We start from the raw sequence: 13,530 nt of genomic DNA on the forward strand, positions 1-13,530 counted from the left end.
GAGACAGGGTGAGACAGGGTATGTTTAGCCCAAGTTTAAATTATACACTAAAACCAATTTAAAATAGGAAATCAAATTACTTAGCTTTTTATCCAGGACCTGACATCACCTGTCCTTTTGAATGGGGTCTACTGGAGTTTGACTAAATGTTAAATAGGACAGACTCAGCCTTCCACCCTGCACCAATTGCCAGACTAATGCATTTGCTGTTATTTTGTAATGGCTAGATTTAACTGCATAAATGTCAAAGTTAATGCCAAAGTATTTCATCTGCAGTAAAGAACTGTTTGATATTTGTTTGGCTTTATTAGTGCAATTGAGGAATAAGTACAGTATACTGTCATGTACTTAGTTAAACCTTTGTCCTTTACAGGTCCAGTATTTTTTCAAGATTTTGGACAAATGACAAGTCTTAAGTATTAACATCCAGAAAAGTTCACAACAATGGGTTCTTAAATTTTATTTTTCTGATGCTTTAAATCAGGTGTGGAGCACTATTCTCCAAACAAGTTTACAGATGTTACATTGCACTTGCATTTTAACATGAACGTCCTACTGCATTGGTTTACTTCAAATAAAGGTGATTTTACCAGTGACTTTGGTATCTTTTATACATTACACTTTGCAGAAAAATTGTACAACTGCATAAATATAAAATCTTTCACCATAACTGGTTAAAGCATTCAAAGACAATGACGTGATGGCTCCAGAAAGTAGCTTGACAACCAGACCAAGATCTCAACATAATTCTGTTTCAGCTTCCGATCTAAGTGTAATAAAACCCACCCTGCACTAATGTTGCCAAAAGAAAAAAAAAAGCATGTTCTCCTAACCACCCACCCTCCTGACAAAAAAAAGAGTGCAGTATGTTCATACACATGGGTATAACAGAAATGAAGTACCATTGCAATTTTCAGAGTATTTACAACTTGGAAAGCGGTTTGCTTAAAAAACTGCAACATAGCTTGAAAGACCAGTGAATGCACTACAGTACTGTACACTCAAACCCACACGAGGCACAAGGCAGCAATACCCAAAGGACAAACACTGCTACAACATTAGTGGAATTATAATTTACAGTAATGGGCAAACCCATGGCTCAAGTAGTATCATTTACAGTAGAATAAATATGTACTACTATTGCTTTTATTTTACATACCTAGATGCAGAAAGCTAGTGTAAAGCATACAGATTAAGTGTCGGTCCCATATGTATGACAGTTTGTTCAAGACTAATTTGTAATAAGGGGCAAATTCAATTACAGTTATCAGCTTTTAATAACCTCAATTTTTACTTCAAAGCGCCCCAGGGAGCGATCTTTTTCACTATAACCGATGTTCTCCCCAAACACTTTACACTCAATGCGCAATGGCATATTGTATGTGAGGTTGGTAAACTGAATACCAACCAAGGGCTGAAGGTAATATTTCTGCAGATGCTTGCCATAGTATGGATAGTATTGTAAAGGAAAGCCACCAATTCCTCCAAGGCCTGAATATTCCACATTTCCAATTCTGTTTTTGTCTTCGTCTTTCTAAAGAAAGAAAGAAAAAAATTCAGTACTTCCTCTTGGGTAAATTAGCATACAGGTAGTCAAAATTAATTATTCTAAACTTAAAGTTAGGGAAGACAGAGCACTGAAATAAGATGGAAACAAAATGCATGGATGAGTTTTTCTTTGACAAATAATGCTCTTCCCTCTGATATCTATAGAAAATCAGATAAGACACCATGAACATCGATTTGTTAGCTCAACAAAGCACTGCCTGCTATACAGACAAGTACTATATTCAGCCAAGTTTTTACATTAAAAGATACAATCTAATATTCCACAAGAGTACACTCATAATTGTTAGTTGCACGTTATGGCTGTAGGCATACCTATGAATATCATAGCCATTCAAACTTTCCACAGACCTGGCAACTACTTTTATCAGCCCAGAGATGGTGAACTCAATGGCTCTCAAAAATAATTGAAATCTGGTTAGTACAACTGTATACTTTCAGCAAGCCAACTGCTGAACTGTGGAAGGGAGGTTCCTTCCACTCAGTTCACCACAGGTTAATGAAAGACTGCCTTCATCATTTCTATCACTGGGTATATCAGCAGTCACTCGCAACAGATATGCACACATCAGAACAGAAAATTTTCATCATCATGCCAGCATTTTGAGCAAATTCCTCTAAGGATTTCTTTGTAAGCAAATGTGAAATTATCAAATATTGCAACCAGAAAGTGAAGGACATGTTAACCATTCACAACTACATTATCAATTTCAGTGCAGCAGGAATCTTCAAAGGCAGCAAGTTCAATAGTCAAATGGATTTAAGGGTGCTGCATCAGATAAAAGTGGCATCATAATTTCAGTCTACAAAGTCAAAAAAAAACTTTACAATGACCTTTAGTCTTCAGCATCATCCACAACCCAAAGAATCTTTGCCCGAGAGACTAGATATTTCAATACTAGCAGACTCATTGAAATGATTAATTATGTTCTGAAGCATGTTTGTGCCTGGATTTGTACAATAGTAATTACAGAAACAGCAACAGAGCATGAACTGATGAATTTTGAAAAAACAATGTTCATTCTCATTAAAGGAAATGCCTGTAAAAATCCAAAGTTTCCATTCCCAGTATAAGAACATTGTTTGACTTGTCTTAGTCATGTGGTTTAGTCTACATGTTGGGGCAAATCAGCAGAAGACGAGATTACATCCCTCAGTATAACCCTGAATGTCTTTGATAGTTTGACATCTTGTCCTTCAGCTCAATGAAATCTGGAAGCATTACTGCACTTGTGGCCGGCTGAGAAGTAGACAAACCGGCATCAATTGTTTTTCAAAGGACAGAATAGCAACAGTCTATCTGGCTTACTAAAAAAAAACATCAACATTCTGATGCTGGGGAGGCAATGGAAAAAAGAGTGATAATATGTGGCAGAAAAGTAGCATGAACTTCCAAGGTATGGAGAGTGCATTATTCAATAAAGAGGTTAACAGGGTCACCTCTCAATCTTATCGAACTGATCTGCACTACATTCCTCAGAAAACACATTTCCTCAGTAACAATCCAGTGATTCTCCTCCATGTTATTCATCCTCAAAAAAGAGCAAATAATACTTAAGGCGTGCCTTTAAAGCTCTGTAAAGTTGCAGCATAACCTATTTGTACTCTTTGTTTTACAAAGGAGCAACAGTCCCTGCACCTTTATAATTACAGCTTTAACTGCATCTAGCTGTTTTCTTTTGAATACAAAATGCCATTTTGTCATCTTTTTAACAATGTTCTGCTTTCCAGTTATACTGAAGTAAATAACCAGATAATTCCTAACTTCACACTTCTATTTTTTCATTTACTTAATTATTAATTAAAAGCTTACACAATACAGACTTCCTACCAACTTTGTACCTTCATCATAAAATTGAAAACAGAGGTCGCAGGGTAGAGCTTGCAGAGCTGCTGCCTCATACCAGTGATCTGGGTTCAATTTTAATACCAGTTTTCTTTTTTGTAGAGTATACATCTTCTCTGACCTCATGGGTTTCCTGCAGGTGATCTGGTTTCCTATATTCCAGGCTGTTAGGTTAGTTAGCTACTGCACATCACCCCAGTGTATAGGTGAGTGGTCGAATAGGGAGCAGCTGATGAGAGTGTTAATGTAAATAGGTGGTTGATGGTCTGTGTGGATCCCATGGGGCCAAAGGCTCAGCACTGATCCCCGTGGTACCCCACTAGATACAGCTTGCAACCTGGAAACTGTTCTCAGTTTACTAACAATCCCTGACCCAATGCTAGAAGCCTCAAAATCGTGCAAAAACTTGTCACTTTATCAAACGTCCTTGAAATACAAATATATACATATATCTATCCACCCACATCTCTTCATATTTGTCAAACATGCATTTCTTTTCAGAAAGCCTGAATATATTACGTTTTTCTTATACATTAATGGATTCCAGCATTTCCCTAATATCAGGGATATTGTACTAATTACCTATAGTTTCCCAGTCTTTCTTCCTTTCTTGAAATAGGGATGTCATTTTACAGTTTTTAAGGTGTAGACTATCAAATCAAGGGAACATTAATGCTCAGTCCCATTAGCTAGTCTAGTACTTTTCCTCCTCTGATAATTTCTTACCTCGCTGTTTCCATCACCACCCTGATTTTCTACTAATATTTGGATGTCTACCTTCCAGGAAATATCTGATAGAGGAAGAATTTCATTTTATGGAACAAGACTCTTAAGTTTATTCCAAAGAGATGTGAATGATGAGTCAATTAATATATTGACAAAGATGAACTTTAAAATGGAAATAAAAATAGGGGTTACAATGATTGGATAGAAAATCTGATTTGCCATGAAAATGCACAGTAGTACAGGTAAAAAGGGGCAGTGACACAAGAAGCTGCAGATGCTGGACATCTTGAGCAACACAAAATGCTGCAGGAACTCAGCTCACACAGCATCTATGGAGGGAAATTAACAGTTAACATTTCAGGACAAGACACTTCATCAGAACTGGAAGGGGACAGAAGCCAAAATAAAGTGTAGTGAGTAGGGAGAGATGGAGTACAAGCTGGCTGGTAATAGGTGAGTTCAATACAAGGTAGGTAGGTGGGTGGGTGGCAGAGGAGTTGAGAAGGAATGATGTGGGAAGTGGCAGAAGAGGCGAAGGGCTGAAGGAACCTGATTGATAACAATTGCGTATGGAAGGAGGCGAGGAACCAGACAGGGGTAATGGGCAGGTCACGATAGCCGAGGAAGGTAAGGGAAGGGGGTGAGAGTGCCACCAGAATGAGGACAAACATAGATAGGGGAGTACCACCTACTCCATGTGGGTGTCCTCCAAACCTGATGGCAATATTTTCAATTTCTCTTCCAGCAAACCCACACCCCAGCTTCCACCCCCCATACTGGCAGCTCTCACCCCTTCTCTTCCCACTCTCCTGACCCCATAACCTGTCCATCACTTCCCTCTGGTTTCCCACCTTCTCCTTATTCCAGTCTACTATCACAGATTTCTTGTTCTTCAGCCTTTTACCTCTTCCACCTACACATTACAGTTTCTCACATCATTCTATTTCATTCCACTCTCTCCCTCATGTCAGCTTATATTCCCCCACCACCACCTTATTCTGGCTTCTACCCCCTTGCTTTTCAATCCTGATGAAGGATCTCGTACCAAAACATCAACTGTTCATTTCCTGTCATTGATGCTGCCTGACCTGCTGAGTTTCTCCAGCATTTTCTGTCATTGGAAGGACAGCTCACTCCTGTTCCTATTTCTTTCAGTCCTCCAGAGGATGACAGTGGAAGATGAGGACAAATCAAAAGAATTAATCAAGGAGGCAAAAACAGAAATTCCTAATCAAGAGTTACAAATATTGGCATGTGTTTGTGATTTTAAATTGTCAATGGCAAAAGTGCTAATTTATATTTATCCTGTCCTTTCAAAAACCCCTGAACACTCCAAATTGCTTTGTAGCCCATTATATACTTTTTAAAAGCACACTAATACAATTGTGAATAATGGCATCCAATTTGCCCAATAAAATCTCATAAGGATAATACAATTTTAAGTGAAACTAATCGAAAGCAACAAAGAACAAGGTCTGTTAGTTGTAAGATGCTTATTAGATACATTAGCTGACTAGCAGTTTGAAATCCAATTATTCAATAAGAACCACAAAGTACTTATGTAAATAGCAACTAATCAAACCAGATTTACTGTGCTTTTCATTTTGATGTAAGGAACACTGATCTATCCAAGAGCTTACTGCACTGTTGCCTCTCTAGAAATACACGTTGAGAAGATAACAATGCTTGTTAGCCAGTGGTTACTATAGAGATTTGTATACTTAAATAGCATCCGTAGAAAAACTGCTTCGAAATTATCACGTACCTTTGCTGCACAATGAATAGGAATAACAAATGGATTATAATTTGCTTGCAGTGCTCCAGGAAGATCGGTGTCATTTTTTGGAGGCTAAAAGAAAGAATTCAGTAACCAATTGCATCCACTTAATATTTCACAATTTCATACTGTTAAAATTGTTCATTAGTATAAATAATGATTATAAAAGTTTATTTTAATGCAATGTTAATGAAAAGGCCAGCAATATTACATGACCAGAAAATGCAGGTTGATCCACACTACTGTGCATGTACAACACTGTGCCTTTATATTCTTTGTTGAAATTAAGAACCTTTATTTGCATACAAATTTATAGAAGCTTCAATCCACTAAAATATATTTGATACTGTTCTCTGCACTAGCATGTCAGCAATAAAAATCCTGAATAATCAGAATTTGAACACCAATTTTTTTTTTAAACCTTGCCAAATTGAGATAAAATGGAGTATCATAAGTAAACTTCCCTAGCAAAAGCAATAGAAACTTAATTATATTTTTTTTGGTAATGTAGCTTGCAATTATAATTTTGGATTACTAAAAATATATAATGTTGAATTGTATGTGCTATTTGAAACCCATTCTAAATGCTAGTGCAAAAAAAATCCCACAAATCATGCAGCAAGTTTATGAATTTTGTTTTTATTTAAAGGACTGGTACCTTAGGATAGAAACCAACAATCCTGTTGAGCTTTGCAATGATGCAGGGTTTTCCTTCTCCATAGCCATAAGTAGGATCATCAATTCCAGAACAATTTTTAAGCCACTGGCGCAAAAATCTGCAAACACTTTTCTGCCCTTCTGAATCATCTATTTGGCCTCTGGTTTTGTATTCTTTAGGAAATACTAAAGGAACAGATATTGTACAATTACGAATGCACTTTACAACATTAACAAGTCACACTACCAAAATACATTAAAACAAAAATCAAAACTTAGAAAACACTTAACTGCAGACTATATTTGAATGCCCCCTTTTCCCTACCCAAATAGTTTAAAACCATCATGAAGCATTGACGTTAAGGACATCTTCAAGCAGCTGTACTTCAAGGTGGCACCATTCATCAATAAGGACCTTCACCACCCATGACATACCCTCTTCTCCTTACTATCAGGGAGAAGGTACAGGAGCCTGAAGACCCACACTCTACAATTCAGGAACACCTTCCTTCTCTGTCCCATCAGATTTCTGAACGGTCCCCAGGCACTTTTTAAAAAAATTTTAGCTGTTGCTTTTGTAATTTATAGTAACTTTGTGTCTTTACACTGTACTTGTGTCACAAACATGTTTCACATTACAAAAGACGTTTATTATTTTATTCAAAAAAAAATTGTGTTGTACTTAAGTGTAGTAAAAGAATTTATTCCTCTGCCTTAGGGGGGGGAAAAAAAAAATCAAACTGAGAAACTAAAGCTGCCTAAAAACAGCAAGCAACCTATAAATGAAGTTAAAAATCTTTGGCTCAGGAAACAAAAATATTAAGCTGATTACGATGACTGACGTTTAGTAGAAATCATTACCATTTCATTATTTGGAAATTAGGGACTGGGAAGAGGGTTATGGATGATAAAACTTGTAGAGACAACTTTACTAAATATTTGGATCCTGTGAACAGCAAATATCAATGTGCATGATATTTGCTGGCATTTACGTTTAGTTACACTTCACAGCTAATTAGTAAACCATTGGAGAAGCTAGAACTAAACAAATCACAAAATGCAACATAATAAGTATCAGAATCAAGTTGTCTGAACTTAATGATGGAAGTCACAATTGTAACTAATTTTTTGAAAAAATGGCACAGCAATTTCTCCTTAAAGTTACTGTGTACCATGTGTTGCAATTATCAGTTAAACTTGCCATATTAGGCTTCTCATCTATGTAAAGTTTTTCCCTTGGTTATCTGTAAAATTTCAATTTTAAAATTACAAACAAAAAACTTAATTCTTAATTTTAAGAAGTTACTTTTTACTCGACTCCATTCAATCTTTCCTGCAGTTAGATTTGATTAATACACTATTTCCACATTTCAGTTTTGCCTCAATCTTTTGGCTAAGAAGCGATGGCCTAAAGTGTCACCTAAACATCTTTTAACATCTTCCTCTTCCATGGCAAGATTTTAATACTCTTCCTTCAGTATAGGAAAGGTACGCTGCATCCGGAGAGTCTCCGGTTAGCGGACGATTTCTCTTCATGCCTCTCTGACGTAGTGGGGAACCGCGTACAAGGCAAGTTACAGCAGTGGTTTGCCATTGCCTTCTGCCAGGTGAGTTTCCAAAGAGATCACCAGCTTGTAACCCAACATGGATGGAAAGCGTGCAGGGGAGCCAGCTGGATTCAAACTCGGGACCTTTCGTACCAAAGTCCGGCACTGATACCACTATGCCACCAGCCAGGTCCTTCAGTATATACAAGCCAAAATACGATATGCCCCGCTTTAGTAAAAAACAGGCCAAAGAGAGATTTAAACAAAAAAATCCCTTTCCTCCAATATGTTCTACAGGATAAAGCATGAGATAACTGCAAGGAAATAACTACTGCAGGTGTCCACCAGAACAATTCTTCGGTATTCAAAAGCTCTCAATTACACTTAATTCTTGGTGGTATATAATAACACTGTTCAGAGGGAATGAACAATTCTAACACGAGATCACCTTACTTAAAACTAGAAGGCAAACAGGTTTTCAGTCCATTCTTCTGATAAACAGGACTGGAAGGCTGGCACACTTCCAGTAACTGTGTAACTGAATATATGTTCACCCAGATTCTGATTTGTGGGCAGATCCTGCCAAAATACTCTGCCCACAAAAAGGATGCCTGTTTCCATTGAATGTTGTCAGATTCTTGCTAGCGGGAGATGTGGTTGGAGTGACAGGGTAAAGATGATAAGAGCAAGCAAGCTCATTAAAAAGTTCTAAGTACAAATTTTTATCCAAGTACGTATACTATATGCAACCTTAAGATTCATCTCCTACAGGCAGCCGCAATACAAAAACCAATAAAACCCATTCCAAAAATGTGAAACACTAGATTCATGCTGTTAGGATTTATTTTTGCGTCAGAAGTGATACATGCATACTCGACAGTTTAAGAATACTAGCAAAGAATATCGGAATATGAAAAAAAGTGATTGTCAAAGCACAGGCCTGCATGATATTGGGTATCATTTGGTAAATTTTTGTTTTGATTGACAGTAATTAGATGTTTCTGGTAGATCTTAAAGAAATATCACTAAACACCAATTAAACTCATTTGAAAACTGAAATAAATACAAAAGGATCATATTAATACTTAATGGACAAAAGTACAAATTCCAAAAATTAAAAGCAATTCAGATTTCTGTTGCCTTCATGATGTCATCCAAAACTGCTCTATTGCTTCCAAAAACAGCAATCACCAAATTAAACTTTACCTTTATGATACAAGGATTAAATGTTAGTTTGACAAGAGACAATCGTGTCAAAAGTAGATCAAACAGGATCTCAGTTTAAAAACCAAAAAGCTTTTAATTTGAATTAAACTATAATAATGAAACTGGCCACATAAATTGCTGTGATTTTGCAATCAACAGTTGTTTATTACATTTACAATTCCCACACTAGGGATTTTGTACTTAACACTTGGAGCAAGCACATCTCCCTCTACAGGCATTGTGGAAAATGTAACAGGACAATTCTGCACACCCTATGGAACCAATAAGCACGGATTCTAAAGTACAGGTGCAAATTAGTTATTTTTTTTTAAAATCCCAAATTAGCAAAGTTAGAAGGATTGACGTGTATGAGAAAGAATCCCCACCCCTAACCTCTCCAGCAATAATTGAAAGCTTAATAAATTATACACTTGAAATAACTAATTTCAGTACTGAAGGTTAATCATGTAATTACTGTAGAATAGAAATTCAATAGTTTTTCTGGGAATGTAGTGCCACCATTACCCTGCTTTTAAAACTCTAGCTGGTGAAGTTGTCGTTCTATTAAGTGGTTTCAAATTGATAGGACTTAAACACCATGAGAATTTCATTGAGCTTAGGGTGACTATACAATCCTAAAATTCACGAAGTTAATCAAAACCAAATGTGCTAACTTAAGAAAAAAAACCTCAACAATTCTCCAGGCTTCTTCTGAGACAATGCCAAATGCCATTAGAGTGTACAGGTAAAACATTGATACGATTCAGAGCTCATGTGGGAATGCAGTTGTGCACAGGAAATACAAGAGAAAACTTCACCCCTGCCACACATTTATTTTGACAACACAGTGGATGAAGTGGGGTTACAAGGGAAATGGAGAGGGCTAAAGACATTATATGCTGATGTTGTCACGATAAATGCAGCCCATCACCAATATTCAGTTGCATTAAAGTGACTGGGCAAATTATATTTTGTTAAATAAACTAAAGGCTTTGTTTTCATTAAAAAACTCCATAAGTAAGAAACATCAGGAAAGTCTTGCTTATGCTCCAGAAATACCAAAATAAAATTCATACTTAATTGAAACTTTAAAAGACAATATTTATAATTAATTTGCTATGATAAAGGTAAACAGTCACCTAAGTAAAAAGCTGCTGTTTAGACTGAACTGGCATTAAAATAATCAATCCTATTACCAGCAAGTTTGAGGCTACTTAATTTAGTACTGAATTAGTTATCCAGAACACCATGCTTTTGGTGTTCATATTATTTCTCTGTACATTGTCAGGACAAATTATTTTCAATGCTGTCATACACTGCTCCTAAACTTACCGCCACAGTCTTCAAAAGGATTGACGCCACCTTGACTTGTTTCATTGTAATTCTCCAAAAGCTTGTTCAGACCAATCACATATTTTTGATAGGAGCTGGGCTTTGAAATATTAAAGGAAATTTCTGTTTTTGGAGAATATGGAGTATGCGATAGACCTAAAAATGAAAATGAGATTTAAAAATAATAAATTTACTGAATCAACCATGCATTCACTTTTTAAAGTAATTAAGTTAAGCAATGGTTATAGATGTTACTAACATTGGTTGGGATTGCAACTGCAAAACTCAAGTCACTTAAAACAGCTGGATACAAGAGCTATCAGAATTTGTAATATTCCAAAGTGTGCAAATCTTAGTAACAATAAAGCTGAATCTTGTTTTCCTGTTCCTGTTTTATAAAAAAAACTATTTACAGAGAAGATCTGTAATTATATTGTGTGTGCAAACATCAGAAATAACTTTGTGGCTCAAAATAATGCACTGTTTGCATAACAACGCAGAGCATCTAGGGCAATTACACCTCAGGACTGCTGGATTTTTGAAAACTAAGTTGTGCTTTATGCAATAAAGCAAATACATTGTGGTGCAGATTACACAAGTAGACTGCAAGCAACACAAGAGCCTCTTTATGGACTTCAATATCAATAAAAATATAGTACAGTACAAACCATGGTGGCATAGCAGCATGTTACAAGCCCAGATAATCATGAGTGAATATGATGTTCTTTTAAGCAGCTATTAGTTTTTAATACAATCCTGTTAAATAGAACAATTCAAACAAGTGGGGGAAAAAATCTCAAATTTATACCGCCAGATTTGAGTGGAACGATGTTAAAGTTGTATTGCATAGTTAAGTGACCTTCCTAGTTGCCTCTTATAATGTGGTGCTGTAACACAACCTTTTCAAAAAAAATTCCAACGTACGAGTAAGCGCTTGAATGCGTTTAAATAATTCGCACAATTAAATCCCAATCACACTATAATCAATGCCCATTACACTTAAAACACATCTTCTACCCCTTTACAGGTTTAAAAGTACAAAATCAATATACCTGGCGGTGCAACTCTATCCTGATATTTTGGTTCGAAATCACTGATAGTAAGTAGCATTACTTGAATGGTTCCGATGAAGATTCCAGCCAGGCAGCCGTAAAAGATCAAGTAGAATAAAAGTATCTTGACTAGAGGATGAATGATACAGAAAACGATATTATTCTTTATAGTTGCAGAACGGTTAGTGGCATCAAATGGCTAATGGCGATTCGTTGTCCATATGACAACTAAGCTCGGCCTCAGGTTGTTCCACTTTTCCTGTGGATACGGTCTTATCGCGATGCGATGTGAAGTTATTATTCAAGGGTGGGACGGATTAGGAGGACAGGATAATACTAGCCCATGCTGATTTCTTCCTCTAAAATTTACGCGGCCTATTTTTGAGCATCAAGATTCAACGACTCCGTTTCAAAAATTGAGAGAAATTTCCAAGAATGGGGGAGAGGACTTGGGCACGACTGCGTAATGCCCATTGGTATATAAAAATGGAAGCTCGAAAACAGGATTTTAAAACTACCGTACTACTAAGATGGTGTTTCCTTACCCCCCCCCACCCCATGCTGTATTATTTATGACTCCACGGGAGTGTCGGAGGGTTAGCGACTCCCCCCTGGGTGGATCCAGCACACCAGTTAACCATTGGTTGCTAAGAGACGAAATCCCTCCCGACCCTTTACCTCCTCCACCCCACCACCACCCCCATCTCCTTTCGGGGATGGGAATTCCCCCGCTACCCGGCGTGTTCGCACCAATTCCGGGTTGCAGCTGCCATGTGGGGTTCGGCCGAGTCCGCCACCTTGAATAACCTTGGGACTGTGAAACTGGCGGCGCTGAAACTTCTCGCTCTCCCCACCGGGCTTCTGTTCCCAGCGCCCCCGGCCCCCCGATCACATGTCGGCGCCAACCACCATGGCCCCAGACCCCCAGCTTTTATTTAAACGGCGACCACGTACTCCTGACGCGCCCGCGGCCGGGCTCCTCGTCCCCTGCACACAATGTCCTTCACATTGACTTCTATTTGCTTCTGAAACACACGCCCGGCAGTCACGCATGTTACAGGAAGGCGGAAGCCGGTGCCATTAACCGCTTCTCGCTCATACGCACCATTTTACACCCACGCTTTTGTCTAAAATCGGCCCGTCACCCTCGCAGCATGGAGACTTTGTTTTAAAAAACCGATCACTCGCAGACTACCCACAAGCAGCATTTAACAACTATCCGAATACGCATTTTCTTACGGGGAGGGGGCGAGGAATAAAAACAGGACCGATTGTCGGCGAGAGAGAGAGAGAAGCGAGCCAAGCCGGCGGCTACTTACACCAGCTAGCACCGGTCCTGCCCAAAAACTGCTTCTTCTCGGAATCCCAGAGGAATTTCTTCCATCCTCCACCGTCGTCCGTGGACTTTTCTCTGGCCATCTTCGCTCGGTTCGCTGGGCGGTCGTGGAGAGATCAGAAGCCGAGTTTCTTTCTGCAAGATTATTTACAACCAATCTCCCTCTGGGTGCAGGTCGGCGCGCGCCCGCGCCCTCGCCCTCACCTCGAGCAGCGTCGGTGAGGTAAAAGCAGAAAGCGGCGGTTGGAAGGCGCTCTCTCGAGGCGTCGTCTCCGGCGGGCACGGCTGCTGCTGCTGCCCAGGTATAGCGTTAATCTGTTTTACAGAGGGGACTGGAAAAACAAACGTCCCTCTATCCGGAGAGGTGGTAGCCAGGTAGAGGGAGTGGAAAGGGGGAGGGGGGAGGTCTGAGGAAGCGTAATGAAGGACAGAGTGGAAGCTCCAGGTGTGAGGAGTTTCGAGGAAGGTAAAGGACTCAACGGCCC

General features: G+C 38.5%; 2 protein-coding genes across 7 annotated transcripts in view; one reads left to right on the top strand and one right to left on the bottom strand.

The window, feature by feature from the left end:
• The window catches only part of nme7 (NME/NM23 family member 7), a 259,259-nt gene extending 258,388 nt beyond the window's left edge, over positions 1-871 (top strand). For all 6 annotated transcript variants that reach the window (XM_063050744.1, XM_063050742.1, XM_063050743.1 and 3 more), the window contains one exon: positions 374-871. In XM_063050744.1, the coding sequence (XP_062906814.1) occupies positions 374-406 (33 nt within the window). In that variant the 3' untranslated portion in view covers positions 407-871. The remainder of the gene's footprint in view (positions 1-373) is intronic.
• Positions 436-13,505, bottom strand: LOC134348010 (sodium/potassium-transporting ATPase subunit beta-1-like). Its single transcript, XM_063050751.1, has 6 exons — positions 13,029-13,505; positions 11,710-11,838; positions 10,658-10,813; positions 6,574-6,758; positions 5,904-5,987; positions 436-1,534 (listed from the first exon to the last, which is right to left on the bottom strand). Exons 1-6 carry the CDS (start codon positions 13,126-13,128, stop codon positions 1,268-1,270), a joined length of 921 nt encoding a protein of 306 aa, XP_062906821.1. The 5' UTR covers positions 13,129-13,505; the 3' UTR covers positions 436-1,267.
• Positions 13,506-13,530: the final 25 nt, after the last annotated feature.

This window comes from Mobula hypostoma, chromosome 6 (assembly GCF_963921235.1).
Source record: "Mobula hypostoma chromosome 6, sMobHyp1.1, whole genome shotgun sequence".
Lineage (NCBI taxonomy): Eukaryota > Metazoa > Chordata > Chondrichthyes > Myliobatiformes > Myliobatidae > Mobula > Mobula hypostoma.